The sequence below is a fragment of the Excalfactoria chinensis genome, chromosome 1 (genome assembly GCF_039878825.1).
Source record: "Excalfactoria chinensis isolate bCotChi1 chromosome 1, bCotChi1.hap2, whole genome shotgun sequence".
NCBI classification, from domain to species: Eukaryota; Metazoa; Chordata; class Aves; order Galliformes; family Phasianidae; genus Excalfactoria; species Excalfactoria chinensis.
The window spans coordinates 48,964,803-48,990,890 of record NC_092825.1 but is presented as its reverse complement, the minus strand read 5'-3'; the positions used below and the strand labels follow the sequence as shown (position 1 = coordinate 48,990,890).

General features: G+C 42.5%; 1 protein-coding gene across 1 annotated transcript in view; it reads right to left on the bottom strand.

Annotated features, from left to right (window-relative positions):
* The window catches only part of MYH9 (myosin heavy chain 9), a 67,073-nt gene extending 45,577 nt beyond the window's left edge, over positions 1–21,496 (bottom strand). The window contains exons 1-3 of the mRNA XM_072329568.1: positions 21,360–21,496; positions 6,784–7,136; positions 1,926–2,082 (exon numbers count right to left, since the gene is read on the bottom strand). Of these exons, the coding sequence (XP_072185669.1) occupies positions 1,926–2,082; positions 6,784–7,116 (490 nt within the window). The 5' untranslated portion in view covers positions 7,117–7,136; positions 21,360–21,496. The remainder of the gene's footprint in view (positions 1–1,925; positions 2,083–6,783; positions 7,137–21,359) is intronic.
* Between the last annotated feature and the right edge of the window lie 4,592 nt (positions 21,497–26,088).

Below are 26,088 nucleotides of genomic sequence, written 5' to 3'. Positions count from 1 at the left end.
CTAGGAAAAACAGTAGCAGGGCTTCCAGTCTTCAGCTTTGAGCACCAACACAATTCAAGTCTGAGATTTCTGAGTTTTAGACTTCACTCAAGAAGTGATCCAATGGAAACACTTCTCTTTTCAAAAGGAAAGGAAATATCCCTGTAGATCAATCACCATCTCTGAAGTACTTTCAGACAAACAAAGTTCATCTGTCCCTTCCTGCAGCTCTCTACATACACTACAACATATTGGTGTATCTGGCAGGGAAAAAGAATGAGGTTTAAGTGTTAACAATGGAAGGATAAAGACATCTTCAGTCTCCTTACAGCAATACCAAAGAGTCTGTCTCTGATACTATGTAAAAAAGATTTCTCATTAGGGAACCGTAGCTTTGGTAGGGCTTAGTCAATAGCTTATTTAAGGAAAATATATGCTGGTACTTCAGCTGACAAGAAGGAGTGAGCAAGAGAAAGAAGGAAGTAATAAAGGAAGTGAAACAGTGATAAGAGCTTTACAGACAATCATACTGCCATATATTGTGCAGTAGGTGCATTTATCTTTGCGATTCATGGCAAATCCAGTCTTGGTTCAAAGAAATTAAGGCCCTATGTAGATTCAGGTTTGTTTTTATTTTCTATCTGCTTACAGTACTTCTTTCAGAGTAATGTTTAAGTAGTATAGATGTATTTTCTTCAGACCTGTCACATCTTCAATGAACTGCCATCAGTAGCTACTAGTCCACTGCTGTATGGCTCTCCCCTTCACTCTTTTTACCAATACAGCTTAATTTATCCATCATCTTAACTCTCCTGTGTGCTCTGCTCCACATGGCACCACACCTCAGCAAACCTCCTTGACATCCTCCACAAGGAAAAACTGTTTAAAGTCATTAACTCTGGCAAGTGGAAGAAGTTTTCCTTGCTCTCTTTCCACTCTGGGCAACCACATTGTTATAGTCTTCCCATGCTTGCAATGACAAATAACAGTGAGGGCAAGGAAAAAACACAAGTGTTTAAGATTGAGTCTAATTAGAATTTTAAGGTATATTTTTATTATAACTGGCATTTGTTCAAAAAGTGAAACTAATGATGAGACTCTGAGAGTCCAACACCTTCATCATCATTGCCATCCATCAGAAAAGTCAAATTTATACAAACCAGCCAAATCAAACTGTCTTTTAAACATACAAAGCATGCCTCTTCACATAACCTAAGAAGAAACAGGAAGCAAAGCGGAGTACCTCCATGTTTGAACACTCTCCAGGCATCCCACACATCAGCACCAACTCTGTGAAAAACCTCCTCAGAGAAGGAGAGATATATACCCAGCCTTCAGAACTCCATAAGTAAATTCTCAAGTGACTATCAAGGAGATAATATATATATGGTTCTTCTTCTCGTTGGTATACAAAGCAAGGTATTAGAGAAACATGTCAACCTGCTTGTTTGCTTTTACCCATAAAAAACCAACAAATGTATTTAGTATCGTCTGATATAAATTTCTAACAGAACAAGAATGTAACAGAACAACTAATCATCAGTAAAACTACTACCGATCATCACATCTCAAAATGCATGTTATACCAGCTTGCTTCATCCAAACAGACTGCATGACTGGATTTTAACAGTGATCACACCTATCTGTAGTTATGACTCCATAGAATTATAGAGGGAAGTTATCCTTGCATGCTTCTCTAAAGCCCATTGTGCTGAAAACAATCAGTTTATGTAATTTTGCACTTGTCAGACTCTTCTGCAATGTTCTTCAAAACACCAGACCAGGAGAGAGCTGAGCACAAGAACTAGTACCAAGCAGGTGTCGTGTCTGTAAGCAATGGTGCAGCAATGCCTTTTGATAGCAGTAAGATGTTGTTCTACAGTGTTTTGACTGCAACCTTGACTTGTGATTTCAACAAATAAATTGTTACCTCAGTAAGCACTCACCTTGCATCATACTCCGGTAGGCTGTGTCTGTGATGGCATAGATGTGAGGGGGCATCTCATGCCTCTTTTTGCCTTTGTACATCTCCACTATTTCTTCTGAGTATATTGGCAGGTTCTTGTAAGGATTGATTACCACACAGAACAGGCCTGAGTAGGTCTGGAAAGAAAACGCCCCCAGCAATAAAGAGTTAAAATTTTGTATACTCGTGCCTTTTAACAACATATTATTTGAAAACGGATCAGTCATTTTCAAGTGCTTCTTCCAGTGATGTTAAATGGGATGCCTCCCACTAAGCAATATTAGAATATCAGCAACGCCTAAAGTTATATCAACTTGGATGGTACTCAACCTTTCAAAGTATGCAAATAGCATCAACTGACACATTAGTCACGTCGATAATCAAAGTGGCCTACTCCCTAGCTAATTAACAGTCTGTGAGGAGTGGCTTTGCCTCCTTTCAAAATCCTGATATTTGTCTATTTCATTACATAAAATAGGCACTCAGCTTCTAGAAAAGAAGCATTTTACATCATGTTTGTGTATCTACTAGATGAATTTATTTAGTAATCAATCAACTACAACATAATGAAACTTCACATGAGAGCAAATCAGTTTACTTGTGTCCAGAAATGGCACAGATGATGCAGAGAGACAGCAAGATATTACAGAAAACACAACGCAAAGATATACGTTCTCTTTCACGGATGGCACTCTAGCACAACACTCAAGAAGATATTCTTGTCCGCACTCAACAGTTTTCATGCTAAATGATAGCTACTAAATAGATGAAAGGACAGATAACACATTCTTGGAGTCTTATTGAAAGATGAGTGTTACTGGTGGCATCAAATCACTTTGTGAGGCCTCAATATATTCCCTGTAGGAGTCAGGCTTGTTTGTTTTCTATTATCTCCCTGCTCACTTATGCTCAGTATGCAGAAAATAGGCTGGACACCTCTCTAGATGCGGAAGACCAGATAAGTGCAACTTGACATATATAAAGTTTATTTGATGAAAAGTTGCCCCTCCATCCCACACTTAGTCAAAACATGATTCCAACATAGGGAATCGTGCCAAAATAGTTACTAAAAGAATACCAACATACTTCTATACTTCTTAGAGATTTTCAAGATGACTGGACTAGGCTGAATTCAGTGTTGACCCTGCTCTCAATGGGAAGTTAGACTGGATGGCCCCCTGAGGACCCTGCCAACCCAAAGTCTTTTGTGATTTACACGTAATGATTGTAATCAGAACTAGAATCAGAAATGTACTGCCACTAATGTAACGTAGTTTCAAACTAGTGAGTATAGAGAACAATATAACAGTATTCCATTCTTGAAGAGTCAGGAACATTTGCCAAAGTTTATTTCTAACGCATTCCATAGCAAAATTTTTTGATCTGAAAGCAAACTTCAATTTCTCTATTGGTTTTCACTGAGTTGAATTCTGCAGTTCTAATACAATAGCTTTAGTGAAAGTTTTGTTGTTTTTTTTTCCCAAAATACCTTTGAAATCTAAATATCTAAAAGCAAATCTAACAAGTGTTTTAATTGCAAAGGCAGTAGGAAAAGACCTTCCATGTTGCTTAGATGTTCTAAGAATAGCATTCCATGCCTTGGTGCTGAGTTTTAGACTTCCCTGTCAATTTTAGAGGCAGCTGTCCAAAACATCTGGATATATGTAGCTCTCTACAGATACTTGTAGTGCTACCAGAAGAGTACATTTAGCACCTTCTATTGCTGATATCTCTTCCATTGTTTTCTCAATGAAGAGAGCTTTGACGTGGTAAAGAGTTCTCTACAGTAAGTGCAGAAAGTACTTAATCAGATTTAGCCTCTTAGCTAGATAAAGGAAAGAATTACGGTGATCAGAAGGATGAAAATAGCATCCACTACACAGTTCACAGTTCTATATCCAAGTTTTCTATGCACTCATTTAAATCTTAGGTAATTAACCTATTCACACAGCACAGGACTTCAGGAAGCTAAATGTCAGTGATATTCTAGTTAAGTTAGCTATGACATAGCAATGGAAAGGAACTGTAAGCAAGTTGCAGAAACTAACAGCATTGCTAGTTCCTTTAACCTCAGCTTCAGTCCTCCACCATTGAGAGACAGCACTTGCACAGTACGAAAACAGCAGCTGAAAGTCTGGGTCATGCTTTCCTCATCTTTGACTACAGTAGTGGAGAGGTAGAAAGCAGTCTACTCCAGAGTACTGTATTCATTGTGTACTCGTTACACCTTTTTCCCCCTATATTAGCATGGGAATTTCTAGCACTGATGAAATTACATGTTCTCCTTAACACTTCAGTTCATGCCACAGAGGAGTACAAGTGAGAGCAAGTGGAAAGAAGTGGCAATATGTGAAAAGGAAATTGAAGTCTTCCTGTCTGTATTTGCATGACTTCTTATGGACATGTTGCCCACAAAGAAGAACAGTCCTTTTTCAAACAAAAATAGCGCAGGGGTCTGAAGTTGAACTGAAGCACTCTGCTGGAGGAGAACAACAATTTAGAAGAAGGCAGGCATTAACTTCCTCAGACTGATGAAACAGGCCTGCAGGAAAACCTTCCTTCCTTGCTATGAATGGTGTCAACAATCAGTGTTTTGTAACTGAGAGTCTGCTCTATCAAATAGCGCTATGCTCCTTGTAGCTGTAGTTTCCATGGAAATAAATAGGAGGCATTACTTTCAGAGTGACCTATGTACACTGCACGTACTCCTTCAAGAGGATTAACCATCAAGCAACAGCCGCTTCAGTGAAAGTATCGTAAGCATTCACGTTAATCTTCTGACTTGCAGAGAACTGCTGACAGGTAAGATCAGTCCATTTCACAAGTGCACACAAACACCATTTTGGCAAGTTCAAGGCTCCATAATAGAGCATTACTACTCTAAGTTTATATGTGTGAAGGGTGTGGATTTTTTACTTTTAATACTACTTTCTACCTAACTAAGAGAACTCAGTTTATTACAGCCAGAGATCATGTCTGAAATTTCAGAGGATGTCTTGCAAGATAAATGAAATAGTCTACTGTACAGTGCACAACAGACTACACAACACTGGTGAATTATTTTCAACACCTTATTACATAATCTAGCAATGCATCCTGTTCTAAAAATGTTACACACATGATCTTGCATATCCTATTTCAACACAAGACCAAGATTCTTCCCTCTGATAAGACGTTTTGACCAATAGCCAGAAGAGCTGTTCAGCTGCATGGAATAACTAACTGCATCAACCTCCTAAGTCTCAAAATCTTGAGACCAGAAGGTGACGGAATTTATACGAGCTTTGCACCCTGCAGGTGTTCTATGATGATTTAAGCAGAGGTTGTGCGTGCACCGCCATGCCACACTAGAAGAGCTGTGGTCACAGCATCAGTCAGAACTTTTAGCTTGTGTTCATGTTTCTTAATTTAGAATACAACCATCCATAGAGGTTTCTAACCAAGATAGATAACTAGTGTGAACTCCTGCTATGCGGCAGCTTGAAGATAACCAGGCTCTGTTAGGACAGAAGAAATTGTCTACAGCTTTCCTCATAAGATGACTAGAAAAAAGACTAAATCTCTTTGTGTAAGGTGAAGTAATAAGCACCCCAAAACACAAAACAAACAAAGAAACAACAACAAAAACACTACAAAAGGAGGGAAAAAAACACAATACCAAAGCCAAAAACATACAGAAAGGTAACAGTTTTTATTTATGGTGTCATCTCCAGATAAAGAAAGAGGCAGATCTGGGGGTTTAGAAGCTCAAAAGGAAGGAGAAAAAGTATCTAGATATGCTTTATTATCTAGAACTGGGCTAATATACATGTTTACATATTAAATTCATTCTTTAATGCATCCTAGTAGATCTTCTAATCTATGGTGAAAAACATTTCATAATGTCTTAAAATACTGAACATCAAGTATTTCTACATCCGTCAGGAATTTTCTTTCTGGCAGACCCATTTTGATTCTGTAAGTAGAGGGCATATGGAGAACAAACAAGCCAAGGAACACTTCTTTGTGTTTTAAGCAGTCACTGCAGCCAAATTTTACATTACTATTGAGTTTATTTACCCTGCGTTGACAGAGTATTAAAAAGTAGTAGGACAGATTTCTGTTGGCTGCATAGGAATTAAGATAGAAGGGACTTGTAGAACTAGTCAAAGTTTGAAAGTCTCCTTCCTCACTTTTCCTTATTTGCTACTTTTGGTATGCAGTGAAGCAGTCATTGCATGCTTTAGAGGGTTATGGTCATGGGCCCCATACATGGTATCTTTGTCTTTTCCATAGTAATAATAATTCCATTCTGGGGTGAGAAGGAAGTGTTACCACATCTGTAAACTCACACATGAATATATGTGCCTTTTCTAATAGCACACTCTGAGATCCAGAATTTGTGTTTAAAAACAAACAAACAAACAAAAAACCAGCTTGGCACTGGTATTTTTTCCCAGCTCCAGACATGGGAAAAAGCAACTCAGATGTTAGGTATATTAAGATCATGTTTTTATTATTTAATTCAGTTCAGACTTCCTGTTTACCACTTTCCAACTGCTCTCACTTCTTGCTAAAAGCAAGTTAAGCAACATTCAAAACATTCTGCAAATGAAGACATTGAAATGTGAAAGACTGATTTACCACAGCATTCCTTGAAAGCTTCTACATTAACTAGAGGGGGGTATTGGCACAGTTTAGTGAAAGAACTGTAAGTAGAAGGATGATGCTGAGTCACGTGAGAGTTATGTATATGGGCAATGAAAGGTTAACATGTACCCTTTAAAAGCAAATTGATTACAGTAAGTTCCCACACTACAAAATAGAGAACTCTTGTTTTAATGGAGAAGATTACTCACGTAAATCAGTCCAGAGTAGTATCTTTCCTTCAAGTTGTGAAGCACAGAAGCCTCATTCAGGCACGTCAGCTCAGCCATATCTTCCACCTTCGAGAATTTGGGAGGGTTCATCTTCTGGATGTCATCCTTATTTACTTTCACCTTCTTCCCATTCTCTGCCAATTCCACGATGGCCTCATCTCCCACTTCTTCCTTTAGGCTAGCTGCCTCAAATCCACTCTTCTCTGAGGGAACCCATACCAACTTCTTGGCTGCCCAGTCAGCCTGAGTAAGGGGGTTGTTAATGATATTTTTGTCCACGTAAAGGTACTTATCTGCATCTCTTTGCGCCATTGTGGTTTAGATTTGGGGACCTGCCACAGAAAAAAAAAGAAACATTTTTAAAGCCTCAAGTTGCCACGCAAATTCCTTGCAGATGGGCACATGCTAAATACTCCGAGCTCTTCGTTGTCAAAGTACGCCTCCCCCCGCCTTCAGTTACATGCTAGTAAGCACTGGTAAGCTGTCAGACTTCCAATAAGGTCAAGGTTTTGACTGCCAAGAGGATGGGAAAAAACAAACTAGCAAGCAGTTAAAAAAAAAAAAAGAGAAACAACAGAGAACAAAAAACTGACCGTTAAGCATTTGGAAGTCATTATTTGGCAGAAGAGAGAAAGCACATTAAAGTGGCAAGCATCAGACAATTCAGAAGATGTGCCAACATTCACAGCATCAGATACTACGTTGGTAATGTTCAGGTAAGATTAGCTCTTAGCGCTCTACTCAGTGGGAATACTTGCTCAGAAATATCAAAAAAAAAGTTTAACCAACAATTCTACTTCCTACCTCCTTGTCATGATTAACTATGAACAACAACAACAAAATTCACAGCTTCACAGAAACATCATATTCCAGTCTAGACGATGCAAGAGACACAGTTCACTCCTAGAAGACACTGAATAATTTAAGGACATGAATTAATACAGACCCTACATCCTTTCCACCACTAGCTCAGTAGTAACACCAAACCCACCATTTGGTATCTCTTTTCTAGTCAGCGTTCAGCAGCAGAACAGCTCCACGTCAGTTAAAAAGGAGAAAAAAACAAAACAAAACCTAAAAATACTGCTGTCAAGACTTTAAAGTCAAAAATTCTTCCCCAAGATCCATCTATAAAGCAGTTACAAAGCTGTGTTTGGGTAGAAGAGAGTGTCACCTCTATGAGGAGGAGATGTAGGCAGCGTGCTAAGAAAACAGCACCCTAAATTTAGCATTTCATCAAAACCAGAGCACAACTGCCAGGGATTTTCCAGTTAATAAGGCAACAGCTTTATTGGTGCCATTCAGGAATTCTTTCAATCACGAGAAAGAACTTCATGCATCAAGGCTCATTAACCACGTAACAGCAGCCTCTTTATAAGGTCCCATAAACATTACTTCTTGGATCCTTCCTCACAAAGATATCAGCATCCTTAATATACGCTTCTCATAACTTGGATAGAAGCTAGAGCTCTTTACCACCAGAAGGAACAGGAAATTAAAATATCAATATTCACGTCATGGAAGGCTACAGGGATAACTATTCGTAGAGCTACTGGGATGACTATGTTACAGAACATAGGCATATTTACTTGCCAACCTACAAATCAAATAGGTGAAGTCTGATTACAGATAATGCCAAAAAAAAGTACTGAGGGAGGGGCTGAGCTTCACCTATTAAAACTGTAAGAGCAGCAATCGATGTTGCATCTCAGCACTCACAGTAACAAAGCCAGAAAAACATCAGCTGCAATAAAGATGGACACAAAATGCCCACACCAGACACTTGTAAGCATGAGGGGAAATTCCTCTCAACAAATGTATCACTGTATGTGCTATGTGAATTTGTGCCAGCAACTACGGTACTTGTACATTAAGAGTCAAAAACTCTTCAGCAAACAGAAAGAAAAGTCCAAAAAACAATTCTTCCCTTTAGCCTGCATTTGAAGTCTTTGTCTTTAGCCTTACAGGAAAGGGCAAACACCCACCCCCACATTTTGCATCATCTTTCTTTTGCCAGAGTCATTGACAGTTCCATCTCAATCACCGCAGTGACAATTCCCAGAGCCATTCCACCTCCTTGGCTTTTCATGTTCTTATTGAAAATCCAGAATTGGATGAGAACACAACAACAAGATTTGACTCAGACATGCGGTGCAGATATCAGGAGCTCACCATGAAACACTCATTTGTCAAGAGAGCTGCAAGCCCTCTTGCTTGCCTGACAAAGCAAGTGGGAAACAGCGAAGTCTAAAGACTTTTGAGAGTCTGTGACACTGCAGTGTCTCCTGTGGTCAAAGGGTTAAAAGAAGGGAGAGGAGGAAAAGAGGGGGAAAAAAAAAAGAGAAAAAAAAAGAAGAAGAAGAAGTAAAATAAAGGAAATAAGTATTCAATTGTGTCTAGAGTTGTATCAGGTTTGGCAAGGCAGCAGCTGTGCTCTACCCTCCATTACACAGTTTCCTGCCTTTGCAACTCCCAAAATTCTAACTGGTTGCCTTTTTTGGCTATAATCAGGCAGGACACAGAGGCAGAATGCTTCAGCTAAATTCGGTTTCATCATTTCCTGAGGAATCCTAAGTAACCAGCTGCCTCAAGTGTCCTGCATTACACTGAAACACAGCCCTCACCACCTTACTGTTAAAGTACGTGCAGTCAACACACCTTGGAGATTTGTGCTGGGATAAAGAATGGTTCTTTTTAGATAAGAAATATAGATCAGACCACGAGAACCCTTTCAGGAGGTACTCCCAGCCAGCTCTAGATCCTAAAAGAACTAAGAAAATAGCTACAGGGAGGTGAGTCAAGTCTCCTTACAGGAGAAGTCCTGAAATGTTTCAGTAACTGCAAGACTGCATTCTTCAGCCCCTAAAGAATCACCGCACAGAGCATCTATCCTTTCGTTATCAGTGCTCAAAACAACAGCTATCCAAGTAAGATGATAAATGGCCAAACACAGCTGTTCTAAAATCTCACCAAACACCAAGGGTTGGGTTGTTTTTGTTTTGGGTGTTTGTTTTATGGCTGTACTACTAAATAGCAAGGTTAGAAGACCTTGTGCACCTCAGACTTCAAACGCACTTGAGAATTAAACTAGTGCAGGGCAGCAGGAAACAGCCTTACTCTCAATTCACCATCTCAAAGTAGCCCACAACAGAAGAACCCTGAGGTACCAAAACTAAAGCACTGGAGGGTCATGCTGCAATAACATGGTATTAGCGCTCCTCTCATGGCTGACTTCTACCCCACAGGGCCTCTAAGCTCTAACCATTGAGTTGGTTTTGTCCACAAGTACAGAACCAACAGAGGAATCAGATTCAGCAAGTTCTGTCTCGTGGTCTCCAGAACTTATCTTCCAAGTTTATCATGTGTTTCATGGAGCATTTCTATGAACTCCTCAAGGGACAGTCAGTCGGTCAGACCAATGAACTGCAACTCAACGACAGCCCTGCTGAACACAAGTCATGACCATTTTAGGAACAAATTAGGAAGCAATTTGTTTGCCCAGTAGTTTGCACTTGGGGTGTAGATAATTACGTGGGGAATGAACATTTATCTTCACCCGGCTATTGTGCAACTGTCAAATGAGCATATTGCTAACAATATTGTTTTTGCCGCAATACCAGTCTACAGGTAATAGACACAAAAATACAGAAGGAAGACATGGACCATCCTTGTTTTCAGTTTAAATGCCTCCTTCCTAGTATTGTTTCCAAAAATGAAATTCCAGAGTCACTTCCCTATTAACCCAGCGTGCTCTTGTTGTGTTTCCCAGCAGTCTGGAGAACAAGCTGCTCAAACATAGCTTGTTTTCCATATTTCAGGCGCCAAATGAGGTTCTTACCCTATTTCACTAGCTCCATAGCTGTCAGAAAGAAGCCATGGAGTTACACAAGAAGGAAAAAGTGATCTCTATGGTCCTGAGTAGGAGGAGACTCAGACATCATCAATATATAAGCCAATCTTAAAAGAATTACGAGAAACCTTTACTTACACATTTTCCCGCAGATTCTTCTGAGATGAATAAACTAAATGCTGGCTTCAAGTTAAAATGCTGAGCATTCCCTTTGAACTAGGCAGAACTACCCAAAACCCTAATTTGATTCATCATATGGACACAAGTTTGCCTTGGCCTTTGCTACACTTTCATAGCTGTAAGGCTCCAATTAGGAGACACGGCACTCACTTCTCTCCCTACCTAAGGCATCGAGTATTCCACAAAAGTCTAGAAATACACCTTGCCAGCTTTGAAAGGTCTAAAAGCTGTCTGTGCTAAAGTTCTTCTCCTTTGAATTTGAATTAGTGTTTTGCAAGCACTAAAAGCACATCATGCTATCTGTTTGCAATTCAGTTTTCCAGAACCATTTGCATTATTCCACCCCTACACCATTTAAGTCTGTCAGCAGCCACAGAATTGCTGCTTCTAGGACTAAACCACTTGTTCAGTAAGATGAGCTTGTGTTATGTTAAGCTATGGAAGTAAGGGCTGTAGCTGTAAGCATAATATGGTCAGAAGAGCACGTAAGTAGGTAAGAGAAAAGCTCTTCTGCTTCATATCCACCAGTAAGATGCCGTTATAAGAGTTTTCTGTGTACTCCCCCCAGCTCATTCGATGCCCTTTGGTACTACCCTTAAGATGAAGGTGATGAAAAGAATGAACAATAAATAGCAATGCAAACACATTTAAACAAACAACCCTTTATTTTTCATACATCTTTGAAGCATTTCAGGAACAAAGTTTCCATGCTGTTTTTCACACTGGCTTACCTTTAGCAGGTTGTGACACAAGAGCCCACAGCACAAGAAGCCCTTTCACAGAGTGCAGGAATGTACACCTTTTTCTACAGGCACACAACTTTTATGCTAGAAAACTACAGCATTAGCAGTCACTTATAGTTCCATTTCAAATACAGCTCAACTTTCCTCAGTGAAGAAACTTGATCCTTTGTTAATACACAGCGTTTAAAAATAACCTGGCACCGAGAAGCTGGTGATTCCAACTGAGTTTGATCAGTAACATTCTTATGCCAGAAATCCTCATTACACATACAATCTGAACAGATAATACTTGAATTACCTTTGCAAACTCAACTATTTCACTTTCTTCAGTCAGAAGAAACAGAAACAGTTGGAGAAAGTGCAACAAGTAGGATGTGCAGGACAGACTCACCCCCAAACAGATTAATTCCCTTGGATTCACTAAGAAACTGCTTAGCTCTCATCTGCTTAGAATGTGCTAGACAGACACTTCTCTGCTTCACCTACCAGGATGCCAAAGGGAAGGAAAACTGTGAAGTTTGTTATTTACAAGTCAGAGTAGTTTGTGCTAACACCTATATAAGAAAAGAAGCCTGAATCACCAAGGGTGATGGTTTGCTGGGGAGGAGGGAGGAAGGGAAGGGGAAAAGTTGTCATGCAGCTGAGCCTGATGGACTGCTTATATCTACCCATTTCTCAAGTCCAGTACACTGCGACACACCAGTACCTGATTCTTCAATAGAAAGCTCAGGAATTATAAATTTCAGCTACTCCATTGGGGGAATACATCAGGCAAGTATGCAAATTCACAATTAATACTCCCTCAGACAACCTACTGAGCTGCAGAGGCAGTCAGCTACACTTACCCTTGTTGTTCAGCACGCTGAGCCGCCATACACTCTCATTTCTTCTAGTTCAGCTTTACTTGGGATTCATAATGGTTGCTATTAGGCTTACTGCAGTTCACTTCTTTCCTCTCAAGTCACATTCTGACGCACACAATGCATTGTTGAAAGCTTTATTTCATAACTGGAATGCAGATTGCTGGCAATTATTGTTGCACATTCAGTTTGACTGTAGTGCTGCCCAGACTTGCCAGCTACCATGTTTATTACCATAAGCTGAACACAAGGTAGAACACTGAAATACTTTCTCTCTAAGCTCCAAGGGTTCCAAGAATGAAGAAGGAAAGTATCTAAATATCTACTGCAGAAGCAACACTTGTATTACTCAGGAGTGACCTACCGACCAGACCACATGCTGCAAGATGGAAGAAAGGATCTGAAAGGAATTCTGCCTCTTCCAGGTGGCCTAGAGGTAGCTGGCAGGCATCATCAGAACAAACACAGAATAAGTTTCTCAATTTCTTCATATCCAGTTCTTTTCATCAGCTGTCAAGCAACACTTTTCTGGTATGCATGAGGCAGCACTTGCACATTCTACTATAACAGCTGACACAGGAGGTTTGCTCTGTGAAGCTGGGACTTTTCACGGCAAATTGCAAACACCACAAAGCCCTACACAAGTAAGACATTGTCCTTACATGCCAGGTTAGTAGTCACCTTTTCCACTCTTTAAGAAAAGAACAAGATTAGATTCACACTACAATCAGAAGCTACAAACTAAGCACACATGGATGTAATGTAAATTAATGCGGATCTGAACAAGCTAAGCTTGGGTACCAAGCAGCAAAAAATGGAATAACACAAGTTTTCACCACAAACTACACACACACAGAAAAGCTCCTGGGCAACTGTGCTGCATGCCATAAAAACACTTAATCTGTAGGTTACGGGCAAATATGTCCACACTGAGCATCCCTGAGTTATACTACCCTGTGTTTTAATTACTGCAGTGAGATACAAAGGCATATTACAACGAACACGGCACCAATAAAGCGAACCAGTTCTCTGAAGCCTGTGCAGTTGTTTAAACACCCCAAGCACTGGTTTACGGAGGGGGAGGGCAGGCCTCCAGTTAATTTCAAGTCCAGTCTTTAGCATGACAAAGCTAGGCTGGCTGCCACCCAACCCTATTCACTTTGAATAAATATTCCAAGTTTACAATCCTGCATAATACACTTTCTGCAACTGTTGTTTCTCATTAGTGCATGTACAGTACATGCCTTCTCAGCAGAGGAGAGAATTCCTCTTCCAGAGACAGTGTGCCCACAAGGAAAACATTCCGGGGGAGAACGCATTCTTCGTGACCACTCAGCAAAGTAATCCCACTTAAGGAGACGGCTGTAGTTCAGCGGACTGCGGCCCATCCCTGCTGTTCAAGCTGTTTTGCTGGAAGACTTGTTTTCAGGCAGCATAATGGCCTGCAAAAGTTCTGATCGGGCATGCAGAATTCCCCAGGGACATCTCATGAGAGAAGGGGAGAGAGTTTGGAAAGTTTCAGCCTGTCCTTGTTATCTCAGAGTCACTTTCCGTCCCTTCCCTAATATTCTGATTTAAGGATAAATAGCTATCTGCCAAGAGCTCTCAGAAGCACTGAAGTACAAAGCCGTTCTGCTAATAGACAGCTTTATAACAATTAGCACTCTCTATCACCTCTGTCAACTCCAGGTGGAACAAGGAATAAATTATACCTAGTCAGAAGACAGGGATAAATTCATATATATATATATATATGACTCCAGTCCAGTCTTTTAGATACAGACAGTTAGCACATACATGGCTAAGACTGAGTTATCTGCCAGGAACAATTACTCTCACTTCCATTAAGCAGAAAACTTGCTTTGGTCTCAACACTGGTAAAAACAATTTTCTTCCTGATCTCACCAGAAAGAACCAAGAAACCCTGCAAATACGTCTGGCAAGACATTTTTTAAAGGGTTATTTTTACACTGCAGTGAGAACCAAGCTTTTCTAGACGTTCACAACTCAACCTGCTGAGCAAAACCACGGCCATGTCCGAACAGCCTCCTGCTGCTACATCTCACACTTTCTTCCCTGTTTCAGATAGTCTCCTTCACCATTAACAACAGCATGGTAGGCAAAAAGCCTAGCATGGGGAAGTCAGCCATCTCTGCAGGGTCCAAATTAGATCTGCAACTAGTCCAGCTAGCAGGGAGCGATTAAGAGGACCCACTCCTGTGTGTGATGGCAGTCTTTGAGGTGGTAGCAGGAAGACAGGACAGTGACACTTCCTTGAACACAAGTACAACTCCTACACGGAAAGAGAAGTTACACAGCTTTAAGCTTCATGATGGGTGAAGGAGGTCAGGATGAAAACAGCTTTCTTGATCATATACTTATTTAGTGAAAGCTCTGAAACACCAGGAAGGAAACATTTCCTCATTTCAACCAAGGTATTTCACAGCTTCACAGCTCCCTGCTTAGCCCTCCATCATAACCACCTCCATCATAACCACCGTCCTAGAGAATGCCCTCTGATGCAGAGTGCCTGTCCTGCATTGCTCAGCCTCATGCTCATTTTCTGGTTAGTTTGCTTTGTCCTGACCCACGCTTCCTTCCCAAAGCATCAAATATATCAACCTTTCACAAGGATCTCTCTTACTTTAGAATTCACCCAACTGTGCCCTCCTGGAGCACTGATTTTTGTAAGAAAGGACATAAAGGCTTTTGGCTTTCAATGTGCAGTTAGTGCGAGAAGGGCACGTAAAGCAGGAATCTAATCTGAACTGTTACAACAGTGGCCACAAGGAACACTTCATTCTCTCCCCTCTTGCTCCAGCATGGGAGGAAAATAGATTTTTAGGGAAAAAAAACAAGAAATTCTCCTGTCCTCACCAGGGACTCACACACTTTGCCATTCCACTCTCCCAATAAAAGGAGGCACGTGTGATCAGGAAGTTTCCAGCACTGTTTTGCTTTCTGCTCTAAGAAGACAAAAACAAGTTCAGGAAATAGTGATCATGCAGGAGCAGAACTGTTTCATGTGTTGCTACCACAATTAGCAGCACTCTCCACGACCAGACACACTGAAGCATTGCAGCCGATTCAGATCAACCTGTATTCTTCCCCTTATCTACACAAGCAGCAGCGAGCCATTACTGGAGGTGATAAAAATGGTATCACACGATGTGGTAATATTTATAAGTTACATCTACGTTAAGTTTTTAGGAGTATAATACAACGAAAATCTGCTGATATGTAGTTTTTTTTCCTAAAAAAAAACATGTAAAAGACTAACACCCGCTACTATGTGGATGAAGACAATAACCAGACTATGCACACGTATATGGCAGCTCTATCTGGTCAATATGCAAATATACAGTTCTTAAGAATTACACCATTTTGTCTAATAAACTGACAGTCTCGCTTTAAAATGATGACTAATCGCCTGCCTCATCACATTTGTGCATTCTCATTTTACATTTCCCATCATGTACTGCGTTAAGCTCAAGTTCATCTAAGCAAAACTTTGACTTGGGAAGGGCCATTAAAATAACTCGGCATATTTTACTGCATGACAAGAGGTCAAAGACTTCAGTATCTGCTATTAACATTCGTGCTGTATTTAACCCACAAGACGAAAACTACGAGAACCAGTTTAAGTAACAAACTTTAAGTCATGGTTTAAACAGTTTTTTTGCGCCCGTTAAGTCTGAAAACGCACACAAGCGCCACTCAAAAAAAGAACAAGAAATGTACACAGCCTCCTCTGCATTTTAAACTATGAACAACTAAGCCAAAGAAGAAGAATGCAGTCTGGCTTCAACATCTACAGAAAAAAAAACACAACAACAAAAGGGTTAGAAATCAATCTAACTCATCAACAAAATGACTCCAAGTGCTCCACTAAGAACCTCCTCATCCAGTTCATTCTGATGACTTCAGATTTTCATTCAGTACTCGTTGCCAAGTTCCTACCTTTCAGCATTACACATTGCTTCGAATATACTTAAGTTCTACAAGTCTATCAATTAAAAAAATCCTCTGTTGATTAGTTCTTTTTGCAGTCATTTGTCTCCAAATAATCCATTTTATTGATTCTGAGAACATTATGATCAAATTCTCTTGCCCTAAATGGCAAGCATTACCTGAAACATGACAGTCCTTGCCAGTGTGAGTTTACTGCCTAAAAACGTACCTACAAATTATTATAGCAGGTTGCTTTAAGTCACATTTTGGGGAAAAAAAAAGACTGAAACCACCAAAAATGAACTTTTGGTTGGAGTTTTGTCTAAGTGTAATTCAGTGCTTCTCTTTTTCATGACTACTTGGATCAACTCTGTGTGCTAATGAGACCAGCTGCACTGAGTATTGGAGATATTCCAATTTGGTTGAAGTCAAATCTTCTGTACCTCCAAGGCTGATTAGGGGAGCCTACATTCAAGTGAGCTGCTCAAGTCTTGACCTTAAAAGAAAAACAGAGACGAATGCAGTACTCTGATCACTACAGACAATTAAACGGGAAGTAAACTATTACAAGAGCATGCTTTAAGTCTTATATTTTAAACAGGAAGCAGCCCAGCAGAAAAAAAATGCTTGACCGCACACAGAATTATCAAAGCCAAGCTGCTGTATTTCTCAGAACCTCTTTTCTTACCAGCCTAAATGTCTACTTCGCTTTAGTTTAAATGAGAACTTCAGTTCAGCATTGAGGCATATATCACAATAGTTTTCCTGCCGAGGCTCATTAAAATGGTAGCTCTTGATGAATAGATGTATTCATCAGTTACACAGACTTTACGATACAAGTTTCCAAGTTCAGCTTCCCTCAATACATATTGATTATTAGCTTGAGTTTACTGAAATCACTCATCCATGTGGTTTTATTTACTGCTCTCTGAAGAGTCAGTATACATGTATTAAAGAGAAATTTAAACCTGCAGTCATGAAGACAAGCAGAATCCAAGCCCTGTGTACAAACCTCTAGAGGTACACATTTCATAAAGAGGTCACAGAGTCAAACCACAGCATGCAGAATTCTATTTTATTACGCCTTTCTGCATCCAACAGCAGTGCATTTGTAATACTTGTTAAGAAACAACTTGCAGTAGACAAGTATGTTAGATCAATTTTACCATTTCCTCTTTGCTGTGTTTAAAAATGACACGACTGCAGTGCTTGGCTCCCCATCCAGTGAATTCAATGGCAGTTCCATTATGGAAAACCATGGACACCAAGGGTTCTTCAGACTTTGTAGGATGCTCAGAGAGAAAGCACGTGGTACCAAACACAGACTGAAAGGCCATAACCGGAGACCTAATGCATTATGCTGAACAACACTGGGTTGGAGTCTGGTGGGAAGGTGTTTAATTGCTACAGGAACCTGGCACAGCAAGACCAATCAGCATTGAGATTACCACTTCAGGTGTTCAGAACAAGTTCTCACAGCCGCTAAAAAAAAAAATGCAAGAGGACTAAACCATAATTAAGCACTGGTATGAAATTAAGAGGAACTTGTAAGCCAATGCATTTCATTTAGTTGGACAACACCCATTTGCATTAGCTTCCAGGGCAGAAGTTGCATGCGTGTTTTTGTCTCCTCATACCCTTTTTAAATCAGGTTACTAATTTCCATATCTTTCTACACCAGAAAACTCAATTAGAGCCATGATGTGCTTTAACTGAAATTTAAGGTACAAGGTCACCAAGCCACCACTGAGCTAGAGCGACTGCCAGCAAAAACAATGCTGCTGTAGGCAATCCTATGCTATTATAGCTTTGTTCCAACCCACAAAAGACTTAACGTCAGGCACACAATTTCTCTACTTAACATGCAAACAGCTGTGCCTCAATTACTAGCTAGGAAAACAAAGACAAAAAATATTCATAGAAGAAATTAAAAATCTGAACAATGTTAGAGGGCACCAAGTGCATTTTTGAGTCAAACATACAAAACCATATTTAAGCCCTATACATATACACTAAAGGTCTGGAAACCTCTTAGTAGATGTGCACTCTAACTCCAGGCCTCCACAGTACACTTTAGTCATCAGCTAGTTTCAATATGTTACCCAATAACTTGAAGTCACGATGCAAGAAAGCAAATGCGGCACACAGGGTGGGAGGTAAAAACAACCTGAACTAACACTTCCCCTTTTGGTAGATCTTGCATTAACCACAAGAGTTCCTGTACCTCCAGTGGGTCCGCTCACAAACTCACCCTATTGCAGCCACACGAATGTATCAGTGTGGTCAAGACACCGGGCTCAAGCAGAACAGCCATCAGATTTCCAGACTTAAAGGTACAGAATCATTCCTTCCAGCAAAAGGCACGTAAAACTCCAAAATGGGCTGGGAAACCAGAACACCTACAATACGTGCCCTCTCCCAGCCGTTTAGCATCCTGGGATTAACAGAACAAACCCTGAGCTTCTGGGCACAAGCAGACTACTTGAAGCTCCCAGAACAGAGAGCTAACCTGGGAATTATTAGTTATAACATACATTTTGTACAGCACTTTTTTAGCATACCTGCTAAGATAATAATGGCTCAGGTTCTGAAGTTAGCCTGCTGTGGTGCTAAAGCTCTCTGCATATCTGAAGGAATACTTGCAGTGCCAAGTACTGCCAGGAAGAATTTAAGCACCTGCAGCACCGAACTCAACTAGAAACAGAAACCCACCAAGGTAACCCGAGGGACAACACAAGTCACTTCAGCCTCCCATGGAAGAAATCCTTTTCATCCCTCCTCTACACCTCTGCCAGACATTTAATTGTATCTGTTATTAGAGCACTTATTAATGATTCATTTAAATTCAGGTACAGTGCTTCAAGCCAGCGGCCTTAAAGTTTTGTGAAGCATATCAAAAAGCACCTGAGAGAGAACCCAATGGGAAAAAAAATGCAGTAAGATCATTCCTTCTTTTACTTTGCAGATGAAGATACCACCCTGATTTTTTTTTCCCTTACAGGAATAACTTGAAAGAGAGAAAAAAAACCCCAAACCATATGTAACCATAGTAGAAATATCCCCACCAACTGTGCAAAGTGCAATAAAAGGCCTTACATTTCTACACCCATTCTTCTGGGATAGATAGCCAACTATTCTTTCACCTTGTTTATACAGAAACAGCCACTCTTGCTACCTGACAGAGCAAACTTTGAGGTTAAAGTCTCAAGATATCGGAGAGCTTCCAAATCAAAACTTAACACCACCAACCAATCATCCAAGAGATGACTCCACATGCAGAGAACCACCACGTAATAAGGTGCCAAGACAGAAAATACAAGAAGTTCTGACCTTTTCCCATCAGCTACTAGCAATTTCGCAGGTAACTTTAAGACACTGAAACTTCTGCCTGTCCACCTCCAGCAAGATCAGCTGCTACCAATAAGCACAAGGAATATAGCTCTCAAGAAGAGGGACGTGTCCATTTAAACACCTGTACCTGACGCAGAGCTTCATGGAACCGCTGCATGATTTCACCCTGTAGTTATTTTTACAAGGTCAGGTTAGCAGCACGATCTTGTGCTTGTACAGGTGATGGTGGTTGTGATGAACAGCTTCGAAACCCTTTTGTGCCAAACGCAGTTTCACTTATCAGTCGCTCCCCTCCCCATTACAACTTTCCAGTTAACAAAAATATTTGCTTATCTCATTCCAGCTTCAGGAAAGAGAGCCACAGTTGCATCTATGAGTCAATAAATATCTGTGTCGTGGTTTACCATTTTCACTGGAACGCCAAGGATAAGTGAACCCAGCCACATCGTCACCAGGTGACTAATTTCAAAAGCATTTGCACAAGCAGCAACCAATTAGAGTGCTGCTATTCAGGAGTTAAAACTTCACCACACTGAGGTCTGCAGAAGGAAGATGTATATGAGAGCTAAGGGCATGCAATTTAGCCTTTGAAGCCACAGCTGAACGGCCTCCGTGCAGATTAATTTATATTTCTTTATAGCGTAGGGTAGAGACAACGAGGCGGAGGTCAAAGTCCACCTCCTGCCATATCTCTCCAGGTCTGAAGCATGACTTTCTTATGCATTACTTGGCACGTTGATGCATTTTTGACAGAGCTACTCAGCTAAGAGAAAAGCCAACATTCTTAGTATGCTCTTATAGAGCATGGCTCAGGACACTTAATGCAGAAGGAAAAGGTACACAAGAGGAAAGCTGAAAAACACCGTATTTCTTGAGGAGACAAAGAGAGGAACTGTAAGGAGGAAAAGAAAAGTGAGTTTAACAGACAGCCCACAGAAAGCTTCTCCACCAGAAATGAGGTATTCCCTCACAGCTCCTTTCACCCTACGTTTAGACAGAGCAGAAGCCGCCCCGCCTGAGGAAACCCACTCCTGAGGGGGGCTGGGAGGTTTGTTCCTCCCCACACCTGCCGGGATATCACCGAGAGGCGGAGGATCGCCGCTCCGACCCCGTCGGAGGTGATGCCTGCGAGAGCGAGCTATCTGCAAGCCTTCCTGCTGCAAGCTTCATCTTGCCCTGTCACTCCCTCCTCCCTCTGCCTCCTGGCCTTACTCTGCAGCCCCAACCGAATGAGGAAGTGGAGATGTGAGGGCGGAAGCCAAGCCCAGCGCGATGTCTGCGGGAGGACGGGCAGCCCGTGACTCAGGCTGCAGCCCTGACAGCTGCCAAGCGGTCCCATTCTCCCCTTCCCGTTATTTCCAAGGGGCGGACGGCGGGGCGAGGAGAGGAGAAGGGGCGGCCGCCCCCGGGGTGAGAGGGAGGGAGGGCCGGGAGACGGCGAGGGGCAGCGGGCAGGGCGGGAGGGCAGCGAGGCGCTCCTCGCGGCCGGGCCGGAAAGAACACGGCAAGGCGCGCAACTCGGCTGGACGGGCAGCGCTCCGGCGGACAAAGAGGCGCGGAGCTCCGCGAGGAAAGAAGGGAAAGAGCCCGCCCGCCCCCCCGGCACACCCCAGCGGTTACCTGAGCCAGGCTCCGGCAAGGTGAGGAAGCGCCGCGCTGCGCTCCTGGCGGCGAGAGAGTGGCGTCTGCACGCTGCCGGCTCCTCCCGCAGGCACCGCCGCCACCGCCTCTCGCTCACCGGCACTGCCAGGCGCCCGGCCGGGAGGAGGAGCCGCGGGGCTGAGGCACCGCCCACTGCCCCGCTCCACGACGCCTTTCAGCCAATAGAGAGGCCGAATGGGGGAGAACTGGCGGCCGTCACCACCAATAGGAGACGTCGGCGGGGCGAGGGCGAGGAAGCGGGCGGCCGTTTGAGGAAAGAGGTGGCCGTTGAGGGAAGCGGGCGGCCGTTGAGGGAGGGGCGGCGCCTCGCGCCCTCTGCTGTTAGCGGCGCTCGGGCAGACGTAAGCCCCGCCCCGGCCCGGCCCAGCCCTGAGGCCGCTGGCGGCCCGGCCGAGCCCCGCTTCCTCCTCTCCCCTCCCCCGCCGCCCCGCGCCGTGCCAAGCCGCTCCCACAAGGCGCTGCGCTGTGCCAACCCGGCCCCACAATGCCCCGCGCCGGGTGGGCGCCGGGCAGCGCCCCGGCGGAAGCGTTGTGACTGAGGGGCGGTTCGGGCAGGGCTCGGGTCGGGCTCTGGTAGCGGTGGGACGGCAAGCATTGGGGTTTCGTTGTGGCCCATAAAGGGCAGGGCTGGGGAGAGCGGGAAGGCGGGTATAGCCAGCCGCTGGTGCTGAGCAATGAGCCTGAAACAGATGGGGAAACGCACGCCAAAACAGTAGAGGTGTGAAAAGGGAGAGGTGATGTCATCCTCCCTCTTGGCACCCGCTGCGGCCATCTCCAAAGTCTCGAAACTGAGCGGGGAAAAGGGAGGAAGCAGGAGCCAAAAACGAGACAAAAGCCCGGTGAATACAGTGTGCATGAGGCCAGACATCAGATCCAGCTATAAAGATGAGATTTGCTGCACATTAACACGGGGATACCTCTCTAAGGGGCTCCCTACTTCCATAAAGAGAGATTTGCGGATGACAGAAAATTGAGGGTGGAGTTTGTCAATGCCAGGACTCGTTATCAGACCCAGTCCTGTTCAATATCATTGTCAACAATCTGGATGAAGGGATAGGGTTTACCCTCAGCAGTTTTGCTGATGACATGAAGCTGGGAGGAGTGGCTGACGCACCAGGAGGCTGTGCTGCCATTCAGCAAGACTTGGACTGACTGGAGAGATGGGTGGAGAGGAACCCGATGAGGTTCATCAAGAGCAAGTGCAGAGTGCTACGCCTAGGAAAGAATAACCTCATGTATCGGTACAGGTGAGAGGCTGACCTGCTGGAAAGGAGCTCTGCAAAGAGGATCTGGGTGTCATGATGGGCAACAGGTTGGCCAGGAGCCAGCAGTGTGCCCTTGTGGCCCAGAAAGCCATTGGTATCCTGAAATACATTACAAAGAGCGTGGCCAGCAGGTCAAGGGAGATGATCCTTCCCCTCTGCCCTGCTGAGGCCACATCTGGAGTGCTATGTCCAGTTCTGGGATCCCAAGATCAAGACAGGGAACTTCTAGAAAGTCCAGCAGAGAGCCACTGAGGTGGTGAGGGGTCTAGAGCATCTCCCTCATGAGGAAAGGCCGAGGGCCCTGGGACTGTTCAGCATCAAGAAGACTGAGGGGCATCTAATCACTGTTTATAAATATCTAAAGTGCAGCAGTCAAGTGGATGGAGCCAAGCTCTTTTCAGCAGTGTGCAGCAGTAGAACAAGAGAGAGTGGGAAAAAAAACACCTGAAACAGAGGAAGTTCCATACAAACAAGAAAGAACTTTACTGTGAAAGTGATAGAGCAGTGGAGCAAGCTGCTCAGCGAAGTTGTGGAGTCTCCTTCTCTGGACATCTTACAGACCTATCATAACACTTTGTTTTGCAGCCTACTGTAGGGAACCCACCTTAGCAGGGAGTTGGACTAGGTGATATGCAGAAGTCCCTTCCAGCCCCTACAATTCTGTGATTCTGTACTGTCAGGTAATATCACAGAGGCAAATGAAATGAAAGAGGCTGCAATCAAGACATCAGCAGAGAAGTGTTTTGAGTAAGCACCTCTTGTCCAAGTGAAACACTTCTGGCTCAGAAAGATTCAACGCTGCAGTTGGGAAACAATGCCAGGCGTTGATGTCTGAGACACAAAAGGCAGTGGAAGAGATCTCAGAGAGCTCTGAAAGATTTGTACAGCTGAGTCTCAGGGATACAAAGGTGTCATTGTTAAAGGTGGAGATGAATGGTATAAATATAGGTACAACACAGAAATAAGAATTTGGCAGCAAGAAGGAAACATGGGTCTTAGCTAGTACATTAAGGGAAAGGATGAAAGGAAGCTGGAACTGTGAAATGAGGCAACCAGAGATATGTAAGCGATCAGGTATCTTAAATGGGGACACAGTCTGCACTTCTCCCATGAAAATGAGACAATGAAAATACTGAGGATTACAACATACATAAAAAACCTTTGAAGAAGAGGAGAGGCTGTGTCTTCAGCCAAATGCTAAGGAAGGTAAACAAAGGCAAGCAGTCAATATCAAGTCTAAGTAAAGGTTATGAAGGATAAAAGCAGTCAAAGGAACACAAAAGGCAAAATTCAACTGACAACAAAAGTAATGTGAGAAATAAAAGGTAATGATAGCAAGTATGAAATGCAGACATTAAAAGACTGTCGGTCATTGTTAAGGACTGCATGATCTGGGAACATATCAAGTTTTCTTGCTCTTTTCTGGCTCATACTTTTGCATGTACTCTGCACATCCTGAGTCACAGACTTCAGGCTAAGATCAGGCTGGAATGTCTTCTTCAGGCTTGGCTTCTTTTTTTCCTTGAATAAAGAAATTGAGAAGTTGGTTCCTTTCCAGTTTAATCAATGGCAAATCTTTCTTGATGACTTCAAGCACCAAAACTGAACTCAAAACAGAGGTTGCTGTATCACACCTCTTTTGAAAACTCTGCATATTTGCCCAGTGCTCAGATGTGTGGATGCACGGTAGTTGAGACAAGTCAGACTGGAAAAGTATTTTCTGTAGCTTGATTATTTTGGAAGTAAGTGCAAAGGGTTTTAGTGCTGATCTGATGGCAGGAAGTTACCCAGGAAATGAGACACACCTCAGAAAGAAAGAAGTATGAGTAAAAAAAAACTAACAGATTAATTTTATACTTCCGTTACTGTCTATAAATTCATGGGATGTTTGTTTGGTCCTTTTGATCGATGCCACTCACATCTTCCACCAATGCGTGTAAGCCAGCATCCTTATAATGGTCATTGAATTCTGAAAACCAGCTTCTCAGCAGCAGCTAGATTTACAAGTTTGGTGGGTGTAAAATAACACCATTTTAGTATTCTTGGAGAAAAGAAAACCCCTTAATGCTGAGTATCCAGAAGTTACTCCTCAGTTTGCCAGCCTTCGCTACGCACCAAACAAACTCAGTTCGCCAAATGACACTGATTTCTCCTACAGTGGCCTAACCCAAGACAATCAGGCTGAAGCCTGAACTCTTGTGATGAACACTGGCCACATTTGATTTCTATATCTGACAAAAGGCAAAGTATCCAAATTCATTTTGATAAATAATTTCCAAGTGCTTCGCAAGGCAGAGGAAATCTCTTCCAAAAGAAGTTTCTTAGAGACTTAAAGAAGAGTGACAGGAGACAAAAGTTGTTTACTTTATCAGAGAAGTCACATTGCTAAATGCTAACCACAGTGACTTTACACACAGAAACCGCACGCACACAGGTCTGGAGAATGTCACAATCTGCTATTGCTAAGAAGCTTTAAGTCTGCTTTTGCAGATGCCTGAAACATCAGTAGTTTCAGAGCAGTTTCATAATTGGAACTAATTAAAAAAGCAGCTCTGGAGTGACTTTAATACAGACACCCATACATAGCAGCTGCTCTGAGTGCAGATGAGAGCTTGAAGGGTTTTTACATACTGTAACAGAAGGAAACAGCTCATTGGAACTGAGTATGTAGGAGGAGAAAGCAACATTACTGTGGACTTCACCATTCACTGCCTGTGCTCTCTGAACAACATGAAATTTGTCTGGAATTTAGGCACCAACTATTAGCACATAACTTCCTTTTCCCCTTGTGCCATTTCTTTATTGTTCTGCTCCCGTAACAAATGCCAAATTCAAACTGTGAAAGCACAGAAGGTGGGAAACCATGAACATAAGATGTGGAAGGAGTGAAAGCAAGTGATGTTCCCACTGGGGCATCAGAGCTTACAAATTTCATGACTATTTAAGCCCAAATTCTAGCTCTGTTCCTCCAAATTCTAACAGGAACAGCTGATGTAAAAGAGCCACGCTGAACCACACTAACGTAAATGTGGCCAGGCAACCTGTCTCAGAAGCGGCCAGAAGCAGACAGTAGGAAGAGAATATATTTGCCCTTTTCTTACAGGAAGAGGTTACCTTTCACATGCCTACCCAGGTCCTGCTATGGCTCTGAAGAAGGTATAGCTTCATTGTCTCATTTTCACGTGTCCATATGCAATTCTATAATGATGTCTTTGTCAGCCAAACTGGCTTGAGATGTTATCTGTTCTCCCCCCAGCCACTCATTCCTCATACTGTGTCACAGCCACCATTGCCACAGTGGTGCTGACGTAGATGTTTCACAAACCATACTGTAAAGTGGATTGCTGGAGTTTAAAAAAGAAGGTTAAGAAAGAAAGATCGGCTCACTGATCTAGTTTATAGGCCCACAGAGAGAGAGACGA